We start from the raw sequence: 24,699 nt of genomic DNA, 5'->3' as shown, positions 1-24,699 counted from the left end.
GCCAGTAGTCCTCCCGATCATCCTCGGAAAGTGATTTTCTCCAGCCATTACCTTTGTCTACGAACAGGTCTCGTTACTTATATCTGATCCTTGGAGCTTGAATCTCTACTCCGGCGCAACTTTCATTGGGATGTACATCCTCAGTTGCATGATATCATGATCTTCGTCGTGGGCGCTTAAATTCATCACGTCGTCCATACTACTGCGGAACGCTGGTAGCTGTTCGTGTTGTGCACACACCTCTCTGATGTGATGAAATGGACGCCATGGAGTCGTCACGTTGACCTCCCCACCGCATCCGATAATCCAACCTCTGACCCACCTTGGAAGCAACTTCAAAGAATGAACGAATCACGCTGTCAACGAGGCTTCCATTTGTGTTCCGGTCAGAAAGACGTCAGAATCAGTGCGAGAGAAGACTTAGCGCTTCTCGGGTAGCAGCGTATGAATGCTCTGCCAGGATCTACCTCTGTCCAGTGTCCGCGAATGAATCAAAGTAGGTCGAATATACTACTGGTGGAAGATAATGGTTTTATCGCCTCAAACCCGTAGGAAAGATCAGAACCCAGAAAACACAGCATCGATCGACAAAACGTCAAAGAAACTTAATGATGCGCCCATCTCGTTCGCGAGTCCAGGTCACCATCGAGCCACTGACCGTCAGCCAATGACACGAATCAACTGAGCTAACAGCCTGGACCTGAAGAAGGGAGGTCCAGAAGAAAGAAGCGGTGTGAACGTCCGGAAGATGGTTACCACACAAGGCGATTCGTCATGAAGGGAATTATGGAGTTCGAACCAACCAACAAAGACAAATCACGGGAAGGACTAAATTCAAGTGTGACGATGGGTATTCAATATTCAATATCTACCTCGAATGAGACATCAAATTTCAAAGCCGAGAAGGGTAATAGTTCGAGTTGACGACCCGAACGTGAGTCCTTCGAGGGACTGAGGGAATCTGCCTATACCCTTTTTTAACGAGTAGTGATAACGTCCCGAGCGCGATTGCCTAAGGCACCAACGGTATAGTATACTTACAGTATATATACGGTTTTACTGTATAGGTATTTGTATAGGTATAGAGAAAATCTAGGAAATTGCTTTATACATAGTATAATACAGCATACAGCTATTGTATACGGTATAGCCCTTTGTAGGCAGCTGGTGCAGAGAGATCCAGACCATACGAGAAGTGGGATATTTTTCGTTTAAGGGAACACTGGATCCTGCGAACCATAGGTTTACACAACGCCCGAAGGTGTTCAAAGGTTGCTGGGATTATTTCCCATTGAGGTTCCGAGGTGGGATCCAACAGGCAATCTCGTCTTTCAACGTCTTACAGTCAAGACGTGATCTAAAACTCGGCAAAGGACCCATGCACTGAACCTACAAAGTGCACTTGAGCAATTGGAACACGACAGAGCTTGCTCGCACTGCAGTACGGCGGGAAGAATTATTTTGTTCTCAAATCTGTATAAAACCAACATATAACTGACTACATGCACTGTATACAGTATAGACACTGTATACGTATAGTATAGGCCAGAAAGCCTATACGCATACTATACGGTTGGAGCCTTACGATTTCCCATAGCCGCCCAAACCAAGAAAGGGCAAGAGGGATTAACGATAGTTTGTCTCACTGCGGGTGCTCTACTGTTGCGAAAATGGAAAAATCTAACCTTATAGTGCGAAGTTTCGGGTCAAGCTTTTCGGATGGAACACTCCGAGACGGTGAAATAGTTTGATGCTGAGGGACGGGTACTATATCGATGGGAGAATCAGGAAACAAGGTTTGGGGCATTTTACGCGTACACTAGGTCAAATCGGTGTCTTCTCTTGTATTCTCTGACGAGGAACCACGAACAGAACTGGTCGAGGAATGATCGAGGGCGAAGCTGAAGCATGGCACTGGTACACACCCAGCCGTTCGTATGGCCCCAGCTCATCCGAGGCTCGGATGTGCTGGGTTTAAAAGGAGTTTGAACCCCGGGATGTGATCGGGTTCAACCTCGCGCATCCGGCTATGTTATGAGCCCGGGTGAAAATTAGTTACAACCTGTGTACCAATTACTCTCGTTTGTCCCCGACCCAATTGTCCTTGAGCCCCAGGTCGCCATTCCGTTGTCCCAGAACCATAATCCTGATGTCGGCCTCATTCACTGATCTGAATCTGAACCGTGAGTAGCTATGACGTCAACGTGCCAGCGTTTGCAGACTGAACGCGCTACGACCTTAGACTGGTTTGTGAAGACAACTGAATCCGGTTCCACCGTCTACGTCTGTAAAGTCTGTATCAACTACAAATCAGAACACCTTCGCCATTGCATTTCCCATGAACGCACGCAGACTCACCAAGAGTCTGTACGACACGCCGAACTCGACCACACCGAAGGACAAATCGACCTCACGAGCGCGCCAGTCCCCGTCGGTGCCGGTCAGATTGTTCAGGATGACAGCCTGCGCCATTTGATATCTGCGATGTACAGCAACGTTCCCAGCAACCCACCCCTTCCTCCCTACCCTCCTAACCACCCTTCGCTTGCGGACAATACAGGGTATGACCAACATAATGGCCATTGGAACACCTCTGCATCGCCCGCTACAGGCATTCCGTGGGGAGTTGGTGGCGAGGACTTCCAGGTGGAAGCAGAGAACGATCAGGACCTCCTCACCAATGTCCTTGATACGGTGAGAGAGATCCTCGACTACGAATTGAGTGACAGCGAGCCAGTGGAATGGAGTGAATCGGAGGATGACACGGACACTGGAAGCGAAGCCTCAGGTATGTCGATTCATTATTACATATAGTTGACATTGTATTGATTTTATCTTAGATGGATATCTATCGGGCTTTGAGGAAAGGGATGAGGATGAGGACGTACCACGAAAACGAGCACGCGGTCACCAAAACGACCCTCAGACCGCAAGGCTATGGTTCCCATGGGAAGATCGCCTTGTACGTTTCCTCAAACGATTGTATTCACTGAACTCTCGGGACTAATCGTTGCACAAAGACCTGTACATTAGATCTATTAATGCATCTCCCGCGCTCGGTTTTCTCCCAACGACAACTTGAGCTCTTTTTGTGGTTGCTTCAAGTGAATGGAGTTGACTATGTGCCATCCATGAAAACAATGAAGAGCCTCAACAAGACTCTCCAGAAACTGTGTGGAATTGACAAGGTCGAGTACGAAGGCATTCTGGGAAATCGCTACTTCGTCAACAATCTGTCGCAAATCCTGGCTCAGGTATGTGTCTCTCGCCTTGGCCTGCTTGCTTGCCCCTGACCGATATAAACAGGAGATGGCAAACCCGTTGGTGCGACGGCACCTGGAATTCTATCCCGAAGATGGAGGGAAATATGTATCTCAGGCGTACCACGGAATACGCTGGCTTGAAGAGATGTCCCACCGCGACCTGACACCAATGATCCGTCGAGGCCAAACCGACTACTTTATCCACGAACCCGCCATGTTGGTAGACCAGTCATTATGTATTCCGTTTCGCTGGTTCAGGCGAGGGCGTAAGTTGTGGGCAAAGGCCTGGACCATGGAAGTCTATACCGAAACCGATGCCGATGGGTTTCCACATCGTTATTGGAGGGTTCGGGAGGACCAAGTCATAGAGGTCATGGAGGATATCTTGTGGAAGAACTTCCCAACGTTACAAGCCGAATTTCGGCAATTAGGTATTCCAAAGCCTTCCCTACTACATCGTAAGTTTCTCTCCTGACCTGCACGGATAATTATTGAATATTGTACAGACATCTATCGTGTTCGAGAGGATGGAACACCTGAGACAGTCAGTTGGGATTACACGACAGCTACTCAAGGCAATCCATGGCGAGTGCGAGCCCAAGGACGTCGGGTTATGGCCCTACCTCTGTGGATGTATTGCGACGATACATCGGGTAACGTCTCGAAGCGGTGGAACGAACATAACAGCTTCCTTTTCACGTTGGCGGGACTTCCTATGGACCAAGTAACGAAAGAATTCAACATTCACTTTTTGTGCACTTCAAATATTGCACCTCCTCTCGAAATGCTGGACGGCGTCGTATCGCAGATCGAGTACGCCCCACTTGTTTGATTGAAATTGTGCTCCTACTAACATTACCCATAGAATGGCTCGAAAGAACGGTGTCTGGGCATGGGACTGCGTTCACAATGAGCTCGTGCTAGTGTTTCCGGCTGTCCTCGCTCTATTGGGTGACAATCCCATGCAGAGCGAGCTTGCGTCTCACATCGGAATGGGCGGCAAGTATTTCTGTCGTGTGTGCTGGGCCTACGGGGCCGACCCAAAGCCACAATCCAAGGGCACGAGTAACGCCAATGGGTCAATTCCACACTCAGCACCAGCATCTCCGGTTCCCGGTGCTTCACCCCTCCCCTCCTTTGCTACTGTCCCTCAACCCCCGCCGCCTGCAAATTGGAGCGAGTCGATGAGCTCGATGGTTGAACGCATCAGACGCTTCATAAAGGTAATTCTTGCTGGTTTCTTTCGGTGGTTGTTGCATGGCTGAGATGTTGTCTAGGGGGCAAAACCTCGAGCCCGGCATGAAACAGAATCAAAACTAAAGTCGTATCTGGAATGGGCACAACAAATCGGGAACCTGACAGACATCAGGGAGGAGAAGACGGCGACCGGGGTGAAGGATACGATCCTAGACCACTTCCTCGACAAATTGCACAGGGCTTATAAATCTGTCTCTGGAAGCATCGCCCGCCAGGAAGCGCTCGACGCTGCGATTCCGGAATTACCTACCAAGGTGATGAATCCAATCTTCCGCTTACAAGGTGTGTTATACAGTTTCGCCTTCATCACCAACTGACACTGGCCACAGGGCTCGACCCTCATCAAGACACGCCTGTCGAGATCCTCCACGTAGTATTGCTGGGGATTGTCAAGTATTTTTGGAGGGATCTCGTCCATAACCAACTCGAAAAGAAGGACCGTGAAAAGGAATTATTGATACATCGGCTCTCTAGCCTCGATGTTTCTGGTCTGGGCATCTCCCCCATCCGAGGACGAACCTTGGTCCAATATGCGGGCTCCCTCACAGGAGGAGATTTCAGGACAATTGCGCAAGTCGCTCCGTTTGTGATATACGACCTTGTTGGGAGGGAATGCTATGATACGTGGGTGGCCATATCAAAGTTGGTGCCCAGGATTTGGCAGAAGGAGATCCACGACATTGGGCGTTACTTGGTGCGTACAATCTGGCTTTCTCGTAGACGGGTGGCAGCTTGTGCTCATGCCTTGCACTAGGAGGAGCTCGAGTATGAAATTGAGCAATTTTTACTGAGAACCGCGCGGTGGACCAGCCAATGGTTCAACAAACCCAAATTCCACATCCTCCGTCACCTTCCAAACCATATTCGACGATTTGGGCCAGCAATCCTCTTTGCGACTGAAGGCTTCGAGTCATTCAACGCCGTCATCCGGGCGAAGAGTGTGCACAGTAATCGGCAGGCCCCTTCCCGCGACATTGCTGATGCATTCGCTCAAGGCAACCGCGTCCGTCACCTCCTTAGTGGGGGTAGGTTCTTCAAGCCATTGCTCGTGGATCCCGATGTTACTCCTTCCCTTGAAGCGCTTTCGGATCCCGTCAACTGGGTCACAGCTGGACCAAGTGTTCGTCAATTAGTCAATCCACTCTTTGATACGGGTCGTACAATCACATCGTATCTCGGCCTTCCTCTGAACCCTAGTGGCCCTTCAGGTAAAGCATCCTCATTCTACATCATGAAAGCATTACCTAACTTATTGTTTTCGTAGGGTGTTGCGTGTGGGACAAAGCCCCTGTGCGTGAATTTTCGAGGACACTTGCAGGCCAGATATTTCCTTCCTTGCAGGAGGACCGTCTTGTCAAAACCTTCCTTAAGGCCACATCCCTACCAAGCGACGACATCGTGAAACTGGGGGACCATGTTCTCTACACGTCATCAGGAGCAGAGGGGGTTTCGTCGTGGAATGTCGGTCTTGTCAAGGAGATGATTCAGTTCAAAGGTGGTAGCGGTGAGCAACAGAGCATGCCAGACTATGTTTTGCTCCAGTTGGTATCGCCCTCAGCAACTTCCCCGAAATACCAGATGCCTTCGCTCACTGTGACGCAGAAATTCTCGCTGGTGCAATTTAATGTAGGTGTCCAGTTGTTCCGGCATTCGTATCACTAACATCACGATTTATCTCAAACAGGACGTCAAATGTGTCGTGAATGTCCAGCATAACTGCCACGCAAATGACTGTCGTACCACTGGCACCCGGATTGTCCGTCAAGAACGTCAAAATACAACGCACACTACTCCCGTTGTCGAACATCGAAACCAACCTCAAGATCTCATTCTAAATATATGCCAGATGCGTAACTCACCACTCCTGTCGCACTTCTCCGTTCCTTCGACTCGGCTTCATTTTGATGACGTGGTGTTCGCCTCGGCGCAACGAGAGGTGGATCGACGGAGGGCAAAAGCATCCACACCAATCACTTCAGCTACTCGGGGTGGAGCTGGGAGAGGGACTTCCTTGCGCCAGCTCAGAGGGGGCGCTACATCTCAACTATCAAGGAATCTGTCATCACGTCCCACCACACCTCGCCCTTCGACGTCGCAGCATATTCCCGGGCCCCGGCGAGTTTAGTTTTGTTGTCGAAAATTACCATCCATTCTAGAACAATTCATCTTTAACCTATATCTCCACTTTTATAGACATCTATGGCGACCATGGTAACCCTTGAGAACAGGCATAAGATATTACAGTCCAAACTGGCTCCTTCATAATTCAACCTTTGAAAGGAGAGAACATGCGCTGCATCCACAAAAAGGAGAGCGACTACCAAATCGGGATGGTTTTGATGGCTGCCGCTCTTGGCTTTGTCGCCCCACAGTGCCGTTCCATTTGAAATTGCCGTTCCTGTCCGCACTCAGAGCCAAGACAACTGCGCGTGAGTCCCTCACAATTCAACTTTTCACGTCGCGACGCGACACGAGACCCGTATTTTGTTTAATTGAAATAAACAACGGGAAATGTGAGCCACCAGCCAAATACTGGCAAACATTTGGACCTCCCGCCCACATAAAGCTGGCTGTCGATTCATCTCTTTCTCTCGCAAGTCGCACCTGTGGGTCTCGTGTCATGTCGTCTGCTCAGATCGTCTCACCTTCCTCCTCACCTTCCTCCACACCTCTGGGCCCTGCCCTTCCAGGATCCAGCATCAACTTCAGCAATCTCATCAACTATCTAGGAGGGCAGCTTTCACTTTCGACAGACCAGGTCGCCCATCTCCACCGCTTCTGCCAGGTAATGCTATCTGCTAATCCACCACTGTCATCTGACATACGGTCTTTTGTTCAGTTTATCCGTGACCTGCGCCCATGTCCCTATAACCCTGAGACATTGGCTGCTCGCATCTACGAGATAGCATTCAATCTCTGGGCAATCAATACCCTCGACCTCAAGATTTCAACTCTAACGCCTCCATCCAGTGGACAATCCATGGCTCCTACAGCACAAGCCGCCTTACTCAACGATATCGCACTGCGACTGGAAGACAATTTCTCGCTTTCGCAGGACCAGAAGGTAAGTTAAGACCATTATATGAGACTGGTACACAGGTAACACTCATCTTCTCTTTGCAGAAGCTCGTTCGAAGAACGACACAGAGACTTATCATTCAACCCAGTCGTCTCAGCTATTCGGGTCTGGCCACGGATGGAGTCGTACGTATCGAAGTTCATTCATTCTTCAAACACTGTCTCACAGACATCGTATAGCGCAGGGTAAAGCAAAAGTATGCTAGTCAGTTTGCCAATGCATTTTCGACCGACTCAAGGACCGAAACTACTACCGCCTTCTTCAAACGCACCGCTTCAAGTGTGCGAAATGCGTTAAGGCAAGATGTGAGTTCCAGACTTCTCTTTGAATGCCGCCACGTCTTTCCTTACTTCGATTCCTTGTAAACAGATTCGGGACAGCATAGGGCTTGGAGAAGAGGGTACTGGACCGATCCACCTGAGCCGATTCGTTGTCAGTGTGGTACTGAAGTACTACGGTGAGCCCGAATCATCAGACAAGCTGAATACGAAGGGATACGTCATGAAGCTTGCTCTCATGGTGAGTCTCAAGACTTCCTGCCCCCCTGTACGTAACACTCACAGATTGCATGCTATAGCGTCGTTTCGCTCTTGAGCACAAAGAGCTTCTGCAGCTGGACGACGATAGTAACTCTGACAACGATGACACTACCAGAGCTGGAAGCAAGCGCAAACGCGGCCGAGGAGGACGCATCCCTAAGGGGGAGGATTTTTGGGGTCGCTTTGATCGTTTCCTGCACGAGAAGATCCAGGTGTTTGGCAAGAACATCCTTGCGGAGGAGTGGCAAAGGTGCGTCACCGCGTGTTAATGTTAACCATAATGTCCTTTTTCTCATAGATCTGCACAGGTACTTCACAGAGACGATTGCACAGGACAAGGAACGCTTTCCCGACAAAGACGACAACGACAACACTCAGGACGGCATCGACCTTCATCCAAAGTTATCCTTCACAGCCTTTGGTGCTCCTACGGCGTCTGGTGCTCAAGCTCCTGTACCATCCAACTCTCCAGATACTCGCACTCCGAGCACTCAGCTGGCTCCTCCCTCGCCGTCATTCTCATCCGCTCCTGGACCCTCGTCTCTCCGCACATCATCTAGTAGTACTTTCGGGTCATCGTCACCATTCCACACCCCGTCGGACGACCACTTTGGCTCCATGTACAACGGAACCTCCGGTGAATCTTCGACATCCTCTTCTCTCCTTTTTGGCTCCACATACCAGCAAACATCCATTCAGCAAGGTGCACACCGCCCCTGGTAATTTATTATCTTGTGAATCCGAAATCCACTCACCGTGCTGGTGCCGTACTATTAGACTAATGCTATTCTCTCTAAAATTTAATTATACTTCATTGTGTTCACTACTGCTACTAATATGTCTTTCTTCTACTTGCCTATGTTATAAACTCCTGTACTACATTTCTCTGTAAAATTGGAATCAAGTTTACTTCACCATCGCAAGAGTAAATGAAAATCAAGGCCCCTTCACCTCGGATCGCGCTTCGGAAATCAATTTTGGCTGTGCCTTGCGGTTGACAAGTTACCTTTGTCACCGTCTTCAGCCCTTTTTCTCCGCCTCTACCACCAAGCCATGGGTATTAATGAGGGGACCTCTGCGCACAAGCGTTCAACTCGCAGGACAGCCCTAGTTGCTCACGAGAAGATCTCCGAGTAGGTGCACTACACTCATCAATTATCACAAACTGACATGTACTTTAATAGCCTTTACGTCAAGAATGGGGATCTCGACGAGCATGCAGACTCCCAGATGTGGTTCGAAGCGCGCGCAGGCCCCAGTTCCACCACCCTGCGTACTAGCCCCAAGTCGGAGATTGTCAGGACCGCTCGTACTCGTACTTGTCCCTGCCCAGAAAGAAACAAGGAACTAGAAGAGGAGATACGAGAGCTAAAAACGCGAATCAAGGCTTTGGAAGAAGAAAAGGAAACCATGAGAAGAGAATGTGACGAGCTCAGGAGAACTGTGAAGGGATGCGAAGGCGCAGTTGGAGACAACGCTCGGGGAATGGGGCTAATTGCCGAGGAATGCGATGAGCTCAAAGACCGCGTCGGGAACTGCGAGGAGCAAATGCAGGAAATCAAAAGAATCCTTTTGGCCTTTTCAATGGGTCTCATACGCGCCGCCGACGTCGAACCGTGTTCACAAGTGCTCTCCGATGGTGGCTATCTCATCCGCCGGGAGCTCAGACACCACATCAGCAACCGGCTCCCACCAGCCCAGCTCTCCCAGGAATTCGAGTCGCAATATTTCGAGTCACAGCCTGAGGATACTCATACAGACAACTGTCTTATGTAGAAATCGCAATGGTATATGCTATTTTATCCACCAGTATCCTTCGACGATTTCAAGTACACCGGAGATTTCGTTTCGGATAGGGGCACAATCCGCGCTCACGTGCGCGGAGTTTGAAATCAACGAGATGCTCAAAGTTCAACACTAGGTAGAAAGAGGGCCGACACTTGGCAGTGCGGCAATACTCGGATTTACTTTAGTCGAGGGAGGTCGCTAGCGTGTAAGTAAATATTAGTGTATATTTGTTTGGGCGATAGGATTAGAGCTATTTGGAGTTATATGGGAGGGTTAGGAGTTTTAGAGTACCATGTGTATATTAATTGTTTGTCGTCGCATCGTTTCAACCAGTGCGCAGGTTGATCCAATGTGAGGATACCGTGTAATTGGCACTGACGCTGGAACGACATACCGTCGTGGAACCACACACGGTCGGAAGCATCTACATATCTCGCCACAAAGTGATTATTGTTGCCGTAAATCAAGCCTTTTAGGTTAAAGATGGCTAGAGTATTTGAGTCGCCATGCGTCGAAAGAGTTAGCCTAGCTTCAGGGCATACATGCGTGTCGTCGATGCTTAAGAGTAGAAACGAAGGGATTTCGGTAACGCTCATAGAACGCATCATCCTACCCGGGCATGAAGTGATGTCACACGTAATGTTCCTCGTAGGTTGGGCGTCCAAATACAGGGCATGTCGAAGTCCGTAGACTGAAGAGCAAACTTCTCGTTGGAATCTATTGGCTAGTACAGAGGTAACCTCTCGTAAATGTATGTGATTATCCCTTCTACAATTTCCGCAGATTTCGCATCTAAGAATTGTCTCTCCATAGACCTTATCATTAGGGAATAGTTCGGTCACGAGGTCGTGTATGAAAATAAAGGAAGGTCCGTAAGGGAAAGCAAATGGATTGGTAAAGTTCAATTCGGCACGTATTCTATCTCGAACCTGCTCCAGAGCCATTTCGCCGGACGTGAATCTGCTTGTTAGCATTGCCAAGGTTTGTAAGTAAGAACTTTGATTAGAAAGTAACATCATCCCCCTCGGAATGTCTTCCAGAACTGTGTTGATCAAGATAGTGAATATGGCGTCGTATGCGCAGCTGTAATTTACGCTATCCCATATGAGACCTATTGGTTTCGCGTTAGTGACAGGGGAATGATATGCACTGCGTGTTCTCTTCGCGTCTTGCAGAGGCTTACCAACAGGTGACAGTTGACGCTTACGTTTGGACCCGGTCATAGAATGAGGCGGTACGCATTCCATAAGATCCGAGTCATTTTCCATTTTATCGCTTTTGAACGCGGACGAAGTCAATTCCAGCTTTGATCGTATCGTTCTGTTAATTTTGTAAAATACACTGTAGTCATTCAAATCCGGCAATGTCGGTTCTTCTGGTGACGGTTTCAGCGATTCGTGCCACTTGAAATCGAGATCTTTACGTGAATGCTTATGACTTTGCAGGAAAGAGTGTATCAGAGGATAGCGCATATCACCTGTGACGTCATTGTTTAGCTTCTTGCGATGACGAAGCTCAGTGATTCTATCGAGTATATTGAGTTCTCTGAATTCCTGTCTTAAGCGCCCGTCTTTAATACCACCTGTAATCTTCGATTCGTCGAAATCGGTTATGATAAGTGTTCCGTTAGCATTCGAGCTTCTGGAAAGGCTGGTATACATATGATGGAAGGTTCTACTATTGGATAGGTCTATTATGTTTTCTTTTCTAGTCTTACCCTGAGACGCGTAGTCCGTCATCGAGAAGTTGAGTAACACGTTAACTTGTTCTCTTTCTATTCGGAGACGGTGTCGCGGAGAGCGAACACTAAACCAAACCAAACCTTAAAACCAGAGCGGAAGTGCCAGAGAGCTGAGAGCGACGAGAGAGATGAGAGCGATGAGCGACAAGTTAGACCAGAAAGCTATGTTGGTGTATTGACGAAGAGGTCAAGCTGAGGAAATACAGAGGAATCTACCCTAGCTTATATACCTATTCTACAGTCTACATAGCCGCGATGAGTCAAAATGACGAAAAGGTGGTGAAACACAGAAGAACAATAAAGAGGGTCACAAGGCTGCGCGGGGCTGCGCGAAGAACAAGGAGAAGACAATAGAAGGGAGTCATGAGGCAGTGCGAGAAGGAAGAACAATAAGAAATAGGGCAGAGGGTACATCGAGGCAGTGTTCCATGAGAGAAAGAGTCCGTATCGAGAATAAAGGTAGAAATGAGAATAAAGGAGGGAACGATAAGGGAGATGAAAGTGATAAGATAAGATAATGGAAAAATAGGGGCTCGTACCCGCTGTTCACGACATTACCCCCCTTCTAAGCTTCATCGTCCTCGATGATCAACGGTAGGCGGCGTCCAAGTTCCCATTCGAAGTCGATAGGTGGAGCGTCGGTGAAGTTCTCGAGTGGGCGCCAGGGGAGAGAGCTGAAGACGGTGGCGGAAATTCGACGTGGTGCAGAGGGGTGTCGTTGATGGAACTCCTTTACAATCTCCGGTGCGTGCTCCAGGTTCTCTTCCGGTTCCCAAGTGTCGTCCGTCGACCCGTAGCCTTTCCAACTGACCAGGTACTCCAGCTTACGGTTCTTCCCTCGGCCCTTCCAGCGGCTGTCCAAGATGTCGTGAACCTCGTACTCAAGCTCTCCCTCCAGTTCAACAGGCTCAGGCGGAGGTGGCAGAATGCCGTTGACATCATTGCCCCTTCCAGGGGGAGAGCTTCGTCGACGTGGAACACTGGGTGAATGCGGGATAGGGAGGGGGGAAGCTCGAGGCGGTAATCGAGGTCACCAATGCGTTCGGTGATCTTGTAGGGGCCGAGTTGGAGGTCGCCAAGCTTCCGAGTAGGGACTTTGATCTGGATGTCCTTAGCGTTGAGCCAAACGTGGTCACCAACCTTGAACTGATGGGCTGTTCGTTTGCTGGATTCGTACAAGTCCTTCTGTTGTGCTTTCTCGAGACGTAGGGCGGCTTCGGCGTCCTTGCGTACCTCTTGCAGTTGTTGGATGCGCTCATCGACAGGGCGAAGATCAGTGCGTTTACCGACGGGAATGTTGAAGTGAGGGATGTAACCGTAGAGGACTTCGAAGGGGGATCGGTTGTGCGCGGAGTGGACTCGGGAATTGATCACAAATTCGGCCATGGGAAGGTGCTTATCCCAGTCGTCTTGTCGGCGGCTGACGTACAAGCGGAGGTACTTCTCGACTTCTTGGTTGGCCCGTTCTGTTTGTCCGTTAGCCTGAGGATGATAGGCGGTGGTCAGGTTGGATTCGATGCCGAGACGCCTGAGCAGGGTGCGCATGACTTTGGAGGCGAACTGGGGGCCGCGGTCGCTGATGAACCGGAGTGGAAGGCCGTGGAGACGGAAGACTTCTCGGTAGTAGATGTCAGCGACTCCTTCAGTGGTGATGTCCGAGGTGCAGGGGAGGGCATGGAGAAGCTTGCTGTAGTGGTCGACAAAGACGATGATGGCATCATGCCCATTGGCATCAGGAAGCTGGGTGATAAGGTCGACTCCAACGGTCTCCCAGGGGCCATCGGGTACCTCCAAGGGCTGAGTCGAGGCGCGGGGGTGCTGGGCGTGTTTCTTCCGGGCACAGATGTCGCAACCTTCCACATACTTCTTGACAAAGGCTCGCATGGTCGGCCACCAGTACTGTCGTTCAACTCGTTCGAGGGTTCCATGTACACCGGGATGTCCAGAGGTAGGATCGTCGTGGCACTGTTTGAGAACGTCGCGTCGGAGTTCGTCGTCTGGGGGAACGTAGACTCGACCCTTGTAGTAAACAAGGCCGTTATCCTCCTCCCATTCGGCGAGACCAGAGGTGAGACGACGGGGACCTGTCTTGCGGAGCTGGGCAAGTCCATCCAGGACCTGGGATTCTCGGGCACTGGCCTGTCGGATACGGTCCTCCAAGGGGTTGATGACCATGCTCGAGGCGGCGAGCTTGGCAAACAGCTCGGGTTTGAGTACCACCTGTTGTTTGTTGTCCTCGGCGTCGGAGACCTGGTGGACGTCGAGACGAGAGAGGGCGTCGGCTTGGGTGTTTGTCTTGCCAGGGCGGTGGGTGAGCGAGAACCGGAAGCGGGAGAGGTAGAGAGCCCAACGAGCCTGTCGACGGCTGAGGTCTTGTGCGGTGCGCCAGTATTCGAGGTTGGAATGGTCAGTGACAATCTCGAAGGGTTCAGGGAGTCCTTCCAGGAAGTGGCGCCAGTCCTTGAGAGCCTCGATAATGGCCAGCATCTCCCGGTCGTAGATTTCGTAGTTCCGTTCGGCGGGCTGCATGGAGGCGGATCGGAATGCAACGGGGTGCCAGAGGCCGTCATCCTGCTTCTGGAGAAGGGCTCCTCCAGTGGCAAAGCCGGAGGCGTCGACTTCAATGCGAGTGGGGCGGTCAGGATCCCAGAGCGTCAGAATGGGGGCGGACGTGAAGGCATTGCGGAGGGTGTCAAAGGCCTGCTGTTGAGGATCGTTCCATTGCCAGGGGATGTTCTTCTTGGTGAGGTCGTTGAGCGGTCGGGCGATGGTGGCGAAGTCCTTGATGAAACGGCGGTAGAAGTTGGCGAACCCGAGGAAACCACGAACGGCGCGGAGGTTGCGGGGAACTGGCCAGTTGCGGACGGCTTCAACCTTGGCGGGGTCCATGCTGACTTCGCCCTCGCGGATGATCAGCCCGAGGTATTCGATCTCCTGACGTTCGAACTCGCACTTCTCTGGCCGGAGATACAGATCATGCTTCTTGAGGCGATGCAGGACTTCGTGTACAACTTGCCGGTGCTCGTCGAGTGTGGCCGTAAAAATGAGGATGTCGTCGAGATACACTGCAACCTTCCCTCCAGCGATGAGGTCGGAGAAGATAGAGTTCATGAGAGCCTGGAATGTTGCCGGAGAGTTGGTGAGGCCGAAGAACATAACGAGTGGTTCGAAGAGACCCTGGTTGGTGGCGAACGCGGCCTTCCACTCGTCTCCTTCCTTGATCCGGATATTATTGTAACCCCAGCGAACGTCGAATTTCGTGAAATACTTGGCACCGCGGAGTCTGTTGACGATGTCGGAGACCAGGGGGAGGGGGTAGCGGTTCTTGACGGTGATCTCGTTGAGCTTGCGATAGTCCTGAACGAAGACGGAGTTTGCCATCTTTCTTCTTGACGAAGAAGACCGGGGAGGAGAGGGGAGACTTGGATGGTCGGATGTATCCCTTCTTGAGATTTCTCGTCGAGGAATCGGTTCAGCTCTTCTTGTTCGTTCTGAGACATGGGGTAAACCTTGGTGCGCATGGTAGCCGGGGCTCCGGGAATCAGATCGATGGCGTGGTCCCAGGGTCTGTGTTCGGGTAGGCGATGCGACTCGGACTCGGAGAAGACGGAAGCATGCTGACGATATTGCGGGGGAACCATCTCTTCAAAAGTCTTCTGGGGTTTGGCTTTCTGAGATTTTTCGGCAATCTGCTGGGAGTAAGTGAACCCAGCGGCACACCAGAGTTCATCACCAGTTTCCTCAATCAACCCTGTTCGTAGCCATTTCCTGCGAGTGGTTCGGTTGGCACGGATGCGACAGAGGGGCGGTTCGGCTTGTTCCGGTTCCGGTTCGGGAGTGGGATTGGGGTCAGGAGTGGTGGGCACAGGGGGAGGATCAACCGGGGTATCTATCTGTTCGAGAATGGCGATCCCCGACTAAGAGGGTGTGCGTCCTCGTCTGGAACCTCCTCAATAGTGACGCTAGAGACCTTAGAGGGAACTTGGAGGGTGCCGTTACGCCAGTCAATGGTGGGGTTGATCTTGCGAAGCCAAGGGAGTCCGAGGATGATGTCCTCTCCTCCAAGGTCGGCGACAAGAAAGTCGGTCCATTCGGAGTGACCATCAACTGTGAGCTCTAGCCGTGCGAAGTGTGTGATGTTGCCTGCCTGGTTAGGGGTACCGTCAATGTTGAGGAGTCGGATGGGGTGTCGGAGGGGGAATGTGGTAATGTTGTGCCGATCGACGAAGGGCTTGTCCAGGAACTTGCCTGTTGCCCCACAGTCAATCATTGCCGCGGAGTTCGTACTGCGATTTCTGCCTCTGAGCCTCACGTTCACGCGAAAGTGTAGATGAACGGGGGTTTATTTCGCGAATTGAGCTAATAGTACATGAACGGACAGAATCATATTCGGAAGTGGCGTACGGAGGAGTAAAGGGTGCCTGCGTTGCGGCAGGGACGGGCACCCGCTTCAAAAACCCTGGTGGAGCCTCTGGAGTTGAGCCAAGAGTTCGAGTTGCTGTTGCTGGGTGGCGGAGAGCGAGGCAAGGGTGGGGGCAGGGGCAGGGGGAGCAGCGGGGGTGGTGGCGGCAACGGTGGCAGTGGCAGCAGGGGCAGGTTCGTCAAAGAGAGAAAAGGGTGCTTCTTGGGTGGCGGCGACACGACGACGTGGGGGTCGAGAGAGCCCTCGTCCAGGTGGGAATCCCATGTACTTGTCCTGGCAGACGGTGGCAGCATGTCCCATACGCTGGCAGTAGTTGCAGCGTAACGCCCCATGATTCCCATCCTTCTTGTTGTGACCGGTGGATCCACAGCCGAAGCATCGACCGCGCATGGCATTGAGGAAGTCCTGGTAGGTCTTGCCACTAGGGCCAGGTCGGGTAGCGTCGATCTCCATTGCGTACGGATCACGAGCGGGGGCGGGAGTGGGAGCGGGAGCGTACTGGGCCAGGGATGTGCGGGACGAGTTGGGGTTCATGTTCCGCATGACGAACTCGTTCTTGATGGCTTGAGCGACGAGTTCCTCCAGGTTGGCGGGTTCCTTGATGAGGTTGCTGAGGGCGAGCCAGAGAAGGTGTTCCTGAGAGAGCTTCCTCTTGAAGCGAGCCATCCCGTCCGAATCGGATAAGTTGGTGCGCGAAAAGATGTCGACGAAGCGAGAGGCAAAGTCGGCTACAGTTCCTCGACCGAGGGTGAGCTGCTCAAGCTCCTGGAGGGGCAGCCTGGGCGTCGTTGGCGGGTTGGAAGCGTTGCTTGAACCTCGGTGACGGAAGTTAGCCCACTTTCCCCCAGCGAAGGGCCATGGCTTGGTGCTGTCGGCATCATGATCGGCGATCTGCTGAAGGAAGCGAGATGCCCATCGGCCGGCTTCTCCATGCATGTACGAGAGGGCCGTGGAGATCCATTCCTTGTCATCCCGAGTGCCGTCGTCCTTCTTCAACTGGGGGTTGGTGTCCGGCCCAATTGGTAAAGAACTGGAGGAAGCGTCGGGCGTCTTCAGCCTTGCCGTGGAAGGGCTCAGGCGCCTTGACCGGGCTCTTGCTAGAGGCGGTTTTGGCGGCTGTAAGGTGGCTGACCAGGGTAGAAATGGCGGTGGTGAGTTGGTTTTGCTGTTCCTGGAGTTTCGCGAGATCGGCGGCGGACATCGTGAAGTCGTCGGTGGTTTGGGAAGTGGAAGAGGGTAGAGTAGTTGGTTGGGTGGAAGTGGGGAGGTTTCTGTTCTGAGCTTGGAGCGTCAGATGTATCCTCCAACTGCCGAGAGGTGTGGAGAGGGGGATGGACCGGGCGAGAGATGAAGGAGGCGGGGTTTGTTGGTGTAGAGCGACCGGAGGAGCTGAGGCGTTGTGCAGAGATGAGGGGTGCGGATGCGGCTAAAGCGGAGTGGAGAGTGTTAAACGGTGGGAGGGTGTTTTCCTGTTCAGGGGATGCTGATCGGACGCTAAGGGACTGGACAACTTCTTCTTCGTCTTCCTCGTCGTCGTCGTCTTCCTCGTCTTCTTCTTCGGGATCGGTGTCGGGATCTGGAAGCTTGAATGAACCGGCTTTGGCAGCGGGGGAGGTGTTTGCGGAACGGTAAGCTTGGTACGGGGTTTCTGGAGATTCGGCGGTGGTGGGTTGCGTTTCAGAGGGCGGAGTCCTGGGGTTGTTGCGGGCGAATTCTTCAACTGCTTGCTGATTAACGGGGGACGGTGATTCGGCGTTTAACTTGAGGGAGTTGATATAGACCCAGTCGTGTACGGAAGGTTCGTGGTAACGGTTGGGGCAGGGCTGTTCGGAGCAGGCGGTCCAACGGTTGAGGCTCGGTAGATGGACGTCTAGGACGATGGGGTGACCGTCGCTGACCCGAACGACGAAGTGCGGCTTAAACAGACAGGAGGTGTCTTCCGGTGCGGCGGAAATCTTGACGGAGTGCGGGGACCAGAGTTGCCAGGGAGGGACCTGATCGGCAGGTCAACCAGGAGCCAGAAATGCGGATGATGCAGGAGCAACGATCGGCGTTGCCAGTGCACAAAGGTAGCTTGACCTAATGTCGCGGAGAGCGAACACTAAACCAAACCAAACCTTAAAACCAGAGCGGAAGTGCCAGAGAGCTGAGAGCGACGAGAGAGATGAGAGCGATGAGCGACAAGTTAGACCAGAAAGCTATGTTGGTGTATTGACGAAGAGGCTCAAGCTGAGGAAATACAGAGGAATCTACCCTAGCTTATATACCTATTCTACAGTCTACATAGCCGCGATGAGTCAAAATGACGAAAAGGTGGTGAAACACAGAAGAACAATAAAGAGGGTCACAAGGCTGCGCGGGGCTGCGCGAAGAACAAGGAGAAGACAATAGAAGGGAGTCATGAGGCAGTGCGAGAAGGAAGAACAATAAGAAATAGGGCAGAGGGTACATCGAGGCAGTGTTCCATGAGAGAAAGAGTCCGTATCGAGAATAAAGGTAGAAATGAGAATAAAGGAGGGAACGATAAGGGAGATGAAAGTGATAAGATAAGATAATGGAAAAATAGGGGCTCGTACCCGCTGTTCACGACAGACGGGTATCATCAGGTAATAAGCAGTTGACGGGATTCTTTGTTCGCGGTATGGGTACTATGTTTTCCGGTAAGCCCCTTATTTGAACCGTTTTGGGAGGGTTAACAAGTCTAACAAATAGGGTATCCAACACTATCGAATTATAAGGACCAGGTATGCTATCCCATCCGACGACAATGGCTTCCTGTCCTTTCGTGATGCATAATTCGGTAGCATCGTTATGCCGTATCATTACAGGCATACCAACACATAGAGGTAGTACGCCTGCAACGTGGTCAGACGCATTTGGATCCAACTTCCACAGCACTTTTTGTAATTCCTCAGTCATTCTATTCTTGCCCGTCTTACGTCTACCTCGGGATTTTGTAGTCGACGTACCGGGTACACGGGTGAGGAAATCGACGGACCTAAATTCAACAAGCTTCTGATCATTATCCAATGCAAATCTTCTAGCTCCGTCCTTGTTGTACTGATCTTTGAAGTTGTTCAGCGATGTGATTTATCGATACGTTTCGAAGGTGCTCATCTTGCAGAAGGTGTACATTCGAGTTGTTAATCACCCTCGACTTTATAAAGCGTACGTCATCGGGTGTGCACGAGGCATATCTCATATTCTCTAGAGCGGTGCGGAGTTTGTTATCTTCCTCTGACCGAGTGCGTTGTCTCATATTCTGAGTAAGCATTACGACAGTGGTGACTTGATGCCATAGGAATTTACCTATGATCGCAGTTTCTTGCCACACTTTTTTTGGATCATCGTCTATGGGACAGTGAGAATATAGGCAGTGACCTCCTGTGGGAGGTAACTGGGCGAAATCTCCCGCAAATATGATATTAAGACCACCGAAGGGTTCGTCATTTACACCTGTCACTTTTGACAATCTAGTACTAATGTTATACATATCGGTACACGAAATCATGGATACCTCGTCCAAGAATATATAGTCGACGCCATTCAGACGATCACGAGCCTCCAAAACCAGAGTGGACTCGCTTCTAATGGGTACGTCGTCAGTCTCCGAGTTTGATCGGCTAATTATTCCGAGAACGGAATGGTATGTTGATCCGTTGAGTAGGGCGGCTGCGGTACCTGTCGGTGCCACTACTATAAAGCGATGTGACTCGCCTCGGGAGGAGAACATGTGGATAAGGGCTTTGATTACCTGAGACTTACCTGTACCACCCATTCCCCCTAGGTACATTTTCAGCTGGTCGGGCGAGGGAGAACAAGCGTGGTTAGCAATAATTTTGAAAGCTCTGGTTTGTTCCTTGTTGAGAGAAAAGTGTTCGATAGTGGAATGGACAATATCTGCATCGGTTTTGCATCGAGTATGGTAATCATGTAAAAGGTACGATCTATCTAACAACCGAACGACGCCATCTCTGGAACGGCGCCACTGAGAGAAAGGAGCTGACGGCGTTACATCATTATCGGTGATCTGGCGTAACTTTGATGAAGTTAAGCTCTCAATCCTGCTTTGCTGTTTCGAAGTTAGTAGAGCCTTTTTCGCTGATTGCACCACATTCTTCCAATGAGAGGCAGACAAGCTAGTCGATAGGAACACGCTCTCGCAGTCTCTACGGTCTCTATGCACCTCCTTAATGTTTGAACGGTCACACTTATCCAACCAATTTAACTTTTCAAGTATAGCGTGAGCTTTTAACTTATCACGATCGTTTCGTCTAGACTTGTAACCAGTCGTTGAAACCAGCTCCGAACATTCATCCTCTGCAAACTTGCTCATCAACTCCTTCATAAGTTCATCTACCTCCTTATCATCTTGGTCGTTATCTTCAAACCCTCGGAAAGGGTTGAACACGTGATTTTGTATCGCTTCTTTTCGTTTCTGCTTGAGGATGTTATGGTAATCGTCACGCTCGTCAAGACACTCGTAGCAAACGTTAAAATTAGCCATGATCCTTTTGAACTCGACTTTGAAATGGTGAGAATCGAAAGCCTCTTTCCATGACTGCTCTATTGACTTAAGGTCACTCGGGGATCGCCAAGGCTTGAACAGAGTAAGCATTGTGATATAATAGTAGTCGACGTCACCTTGGTCCCTCCGAGGCAATGCCCCTCCCATAAAATTCGGGATCCTATGAGTATTAGAATGAAGGTCGAACTTGACGTGGTGGCTGTTGTATTGGGGATGGTCGGGCAAGAACAACAACCATTCAGGTCGATCGGTATCGAAATCTAACGTTCCGGATTGGTCTCGGGACACGGTTTCACGCTTAGCACTCGTCATCTTCCTTTTTTCCGTGCAGCGAATCCAGTCGACAAGACTTACTTGAGATAGAGAACAGGGACGATATATGTAGTCGTCCACATTAGTCCATGGTACGTAGTCGCCATTTTTTTTCTTTAGCATCACCGTCTCGTCTTCCGCGTCCCCTTCCTCATGAGCAAAGTTGAGTTCTACGACAGGAGTAAAATGCTTACCCTGGTAGTCGTCGCTTTTCGAAATCACATGTCGAACATAACTACGCCACCAGAAATTTGCAAAGGTATAGTTAGAATAGCGGTCGGGATTCCCCAGCAAATACATACTCGCCATAGGGCTACCTATCTCCAATTTGGATGTTATATTATTGGAAAGCTTAAGTATCAGTCGCCTGGCCGTGTCTCTCCTCGCTTTAGCACTGAACGAGTGCTCAGATAGGTGAGGGTTTTTTTGGTAGATGTCGTATGCAGCCGAGAATATCTGATGGGATTTTAGCATAGATTTTGTAATGTAATCAGTTACGTAGGAGACGATTGCTTTTATGGCGGTTCCGGAAAGAAGATTGCCAACGTCAGTGTTACATCTGAGCAAGTAAGTCACGCAAGGAGTAAATGTGTTCATGGTACTCTCTAGATGTCGCAAGGTGACATGTCCATCGGAATCGACTGTAGACTGGGCATGTGTCTCTCTGGGAAACCTCGCTTTGCATATTCCTTCTTTGTCTAGACAAGCCTTCCTTTGAACTTGTATGTCTCCGGTGTTAGTGTCCTTTTTCTCGTAAGGGTACCTGCATGAATGGACATTGCACCTGATCAGGAGGTCGTCCACCGTCCTGTTATATTCATTCCACCACTTGATACGCTGGTCGCAGGGTAAGCACTGACCTTCATTACAAATCGGTTCATGTAGAGGTTGTAGGGTTCTAGGAGGAGGGACGGGTCGCGTTAACGTAGGGTCCTCATACCCCTCCAAGGCCTTGCTGGATTTACCCTTGCGCACAAAGTGAATACCGTCACTGTCTCCTGATGGCATGGCAGGTAGGTGTTCTTTAATCACTTCTAGAGGTCCCTGAAATAACTCCCCTTGATGACACCCTTCCAAATAATCTATCAAAGCTTTTTGGAATTCACTGTCTTTACTGAGAAGCCTGTTTCGAATTTCACCGGGTGACAGACTACCGCATATCCAAATAAGCATGTGAAGATGAAGGGTGAGTCTACCTTGCTGCTCTACGGTTCCATAATATGCGGATGTCTTACCGTATAGCCCCGTTGAAGTATGAGAACCTACACCGAGTACGTGTTTGATGAACATTCGGACTATGAAGTCAAAGAATCTGGCGGCAGCTACCGGATTTGATAGGACTAGCTGGTCTCGAATAGAAGAAGGTAAAATCTTATCGTCGAAGGCGACTCGAGAGCCTGCATAATACAAGCATAGAGGGTGACGCCCGTCCGCGGGGGAGAGTGTAATAAACCATGTAGGTGCACCTTTCCACGATATAAGAGACCACAGCTCGTTCCTCAGCAGTTTTTTACTCGATATAGAGCCCATGGTTGAACCACCTACATAATCTAAGTCGTCTATAAGTTTGAAACAAGCCTTTTCTCCGTCAGTTTCCGGTTTGAATATTTCGCCGTCAGCCAATCTAGAACTAATATTTTTCAATACCTCTACGTCTAAAGACTTAATCCTCTTTGAAATTTCGTTGAATCTACTACGCTTTGCTATTAAATGGCTTCTTGTTGCGTTTGACTTCATCTGTTCGTGGTTGAATGCTATCATGGGGAAGTAGAAGTCGGTTTGGAACTGCTTATCCCAATACATAAGAAGCCACCTCTTGTGTTCCAATTCCGTAATCTTCTTCTTCAGCACTTCAGCGCCTACTCCACCTAGCCCGTAAGGAAACAACCAAGGGAACATTTGAGGATATAGAGACGGATTCTTATACATACTGGCAGGTTCTTCATTCCTTCCGACTCCTAGCACCTTACCCCCTGAAACGAGGTGTTCGAGAGCCTTAGCTTTCAAAGCTTTGATAGACATATCGGCGTACTCAGTGCCTGTAACGCCATTCACTACAAATGGACACATGCCCTCGTCACTAGCGATGTTGACGTTGGTTTCGTGTTTACTCATTTGAGAACGGAGCAGGTCAGTAATGTCTTGATCCGGATCGGCTTTTCTGTAGTCTACTACCACAGGAATCCCATTCAAAGGGTACCTATCAAGGTTTTCTTTCGAGATTTCAAGATCTGCATAGTTTGTGTGATTCAGCTTAAGCCATTCGAGAGCGCGTGCAACTGCATTCCTTCTTACCAGCATAGGAGTTCTACGAAATTCCTCGTCCGTAGGTGCGTTTGATCCGATGAATATAACAGCCAATATCTCATCTAGTTCCTCGATACTAGGAGGTAAACGATGATATACCTTAACTATAGGGGTGGCAAACATAATCGCATTGGCAATCAGTTTGGCTCTACCTGAAGCGACTCGTACCAGGCAACGATTATGACGAATTCGAGTTATGAGCATCTTCTCTGCAAAAGTAAGCTGCTTAAGAACATCAGGTACCTCCCCCAACCAGAATCCATTAGCCAAGGCATACTTCGGTCTTTTCCCTCTTTGAACGCTGTATTTGCAAGATACACATATGTGATTGCATCTCCGATCCAGAACCGGGCCTGTAGCTGGAAATACCGAGCAACCAGAAGTTGGAACCTCCGTTTTCATGACCGAAGGAGCCTCCAGACATCGTAAATCAAGATTGCAAAGATTCAACGGCGCCAGGCTTGCGAGAGGAGTAAGTTGACCGCAGCATGCACAACCGTCTTCCTCGACTGATGAAGGCTGAGTATCTTCACAAAAACCGCGAACTACGGTTTCAATTAGTCTTTTGGTAGGAGGGAGAGGCGGGAAAGGCGACGAACCTGCTTGGCTATGCGATAGCTTGGAACGAGTGCGCTGAGTTCGATGAAACAAGGTTAGCTCAACTTGACACTCGTTGATTGGGCATTGATGAGCGGAAAGGCGTTTTTCGAGATTGCTTTTCACCTCTTTTGCATAATACGTGACATTGTGTCGTTTTAAAACCACCTGCAACGTCTTCAAAGCCATGCAAGGCGCGATTAGAGAATAAGGGATGTTAGCTGCAAGCTTGTCGGGATCGTTGGCAACCAGTTCGAGACATTTTATAAGGGGGACCATATCGACGTACTCGTACTTGTCTTCATTCTGTACGTGCGAGTTCTTAGACGACACGACCGGGTATTTCTGAAGTTCCCAATAGGAAAACAAGCGTCTAGCGGTATACCCTCCTCCGAACCATTTAGAAGCACCCGGTTGATCGAATCCAATATCGTCGATATGTTTAGGGATTGATGCAGACGGCGAGGAAAGCCGCCGTAAGCACACATCGTGCGTATATAAACCCGACTTATACAAAGTAAGGGCGATAGTATCATTGATCTCCGCAAGTTGCAGGCGCAGGAAGCCATTCTCTGCAATATGCAGGCGTCGATACATGTCACGAGCCAGGGGAAAGGGCAAGTCATATGCGAAATCGGTATTATGGAGGTGTTTTGTATACACGATCGTCTGACGAGACGAAGGAAGAGAAGTAGTAGCCAACAGTGACGATTCCATAAGACCCAGGAGAGACTAGAAGTTTGAATCGTCGAATATATCGCAGCAGTTGCAAGATACAAGGCGTCTGGAACAAATAGCGCGAGGTGGTAGCCGGTGTTTGTTGACAGGCAGAAGTATGATAGCATTATCGACTCCTTAAGATACT

At 50.2% G+C, this 24,699-nt stretch overlaps 6 protein-coding genes across 6 annotated transcripts; 3 read left to right on the top strand and 3 right to left on the bottom strand.

Moving 5' to 3' along the window:
• Window positions 1-2,149: 2,149 nt before the first annotated feature.
• On the top strand, window positions 2,150-6,182 carry CC1G_10374 (hypothetical protein; the record flags this gene model as incomplete). Its single annotated transcript, XM_001840708.2, has 11 exons — window positions 2,150-2,183; window positions 2,243-2,788; window positions 2,841-2,962; window positions 3,021-3,254; window positions 3,307-3,721; window positions 3,770-4,076; window positions 4,129-4,486; window positions 4,541-4,802; window positions 4,850-5,214; window positions 5,275-5,728; window positions 5,785-6,182. The coding sequence occupies 11 exons, from the start codon at window positions 2,150-2,152 to the stop codon at window positions 6,180-6,182; spliced, it is 3,495 nt and encodes a 1,164-aa protein (XP_001840760.2).
• A 958-nt stretch (window positions 6,183-7,140) lies between these two features.
• On the top strand, window positions 7,141-8,861 carry CC1G_10375 (hypothetical protein; the record flags this gene model as incomplete). Its single annotated transcript, XM_001840709.2, has 7 exons — window positions 7,141-7,305; window positions 7,360-7,584; window positions 7,644-7,724; window positions 7,779-7,904; window positions 7,969-8,118; window positions 8,177-8,388; window positions 8,447-8,861. 7 exons carry the CDS (start codon window positions 7,141-7,143, stop codon window positions 8,859-8,861), a joined length of 1,374 nt encoding a protein of 457 aa, XP_001840761.2.
• A 330-nt stretch (window positions 8,862-9,191) lies between these two features.
• Window positions 9,192-9,914, top strand: CC1G_10376 (hypothetical protein; the record flags this gene model as incomplete). The annotated part of the gene is made up of 2 exons (XM_001840710.1): window positions 9,192-9,271; window positions 9,323-9,914. The coding sequence occupies 2 exons, from the start codon at window positions 9,192-9,194 to the stop codon at window positions 9,912-9,914; spliced, it is 672 nt and encodes a 223-aa protein (XP_001840762.1).
• Window positions 9,915-10,186: 272 nt separating this feature from the next.
• On the bottom strand, window positions 10,187-11,194 carry CC1G_14750 (hypothetical protein; the record flags this gene model as incomplete). The annotated part of the gene is made up of 3 exons (XM_002910727.1): window positions 10,187-10,413; window positions 10,540-10,650; window positions 11,110-11,194. 3 exons carry the CDS (start codon window positions 11,192-11,194, stop codon window positions 10,187-10,189), a joined length of 423 nt encoding a protein of 140 aa, XP_002910773.1.
• An 8,442-nt stretch (window positions 11,195-19,636) lies between these two features.
• On the bottom strand, window positions 19,637-20,597 carry CC1G_14749 (hypothetical protein; the record flags this gene model as incomplete). Its single annotated transcript, XM_002910726.1, has 3 exons — window positions 19,637-19,677; window positions 19,856-19,889; window positions 20,277-20,597. The coding sequence occupies 3 exons, from the start codon at window positions 20,595-20,597 to the stop codon at window positions 19,637-19,639; spliced, it is 396 nt and encodes a 131-aa protein (XP_002910772.1).
• A 1,031-nt stretch (window positions 20,598-21,628) lies between these two features.
• CC1G_10140 (hypothetical protein) lies at window positions 21,629-22,952 on the bottom strand (the record flags this gene model as incomplete). The annotated part of the gene is made up of 3 exons (XM_001840714.2): window positions 21,629-21,693; window positions 21,791-22,471; window positions 22,862-22,952. The coding sequence occupies 3 exons, from the start codon at window positions 22,950-22,952 to the stop codon at window positions 21,629-21,631; spliced, it is 837 nt and encodes a 278-aa protein (XP_001840766.2).
• Window positions 22,953-24,699: the final 1,747 nt, after the last annotated feature.

Source organism: Coprinopsis cinerea, assembly GCF_000182895.1.
Source record: "Coprinopsis cinerea okayama7#130 chromosome 7 map unlocalized cont3.7, whole genome shotgun sequence".
Taxonomy (NCBI): domain Eukaryota; kingdom Fungi; phylum Basidiomycota; class Agaricomycetes; order Agaricales; family Psathyrellaceae; genus Coprinopsis; species Coprinopsis cinerea.
The sequence above is the reverse complement of the archived record's forward strand: the minus strand, read 5'-3'. Positions and strand labels throughout refer to the sequence as shown.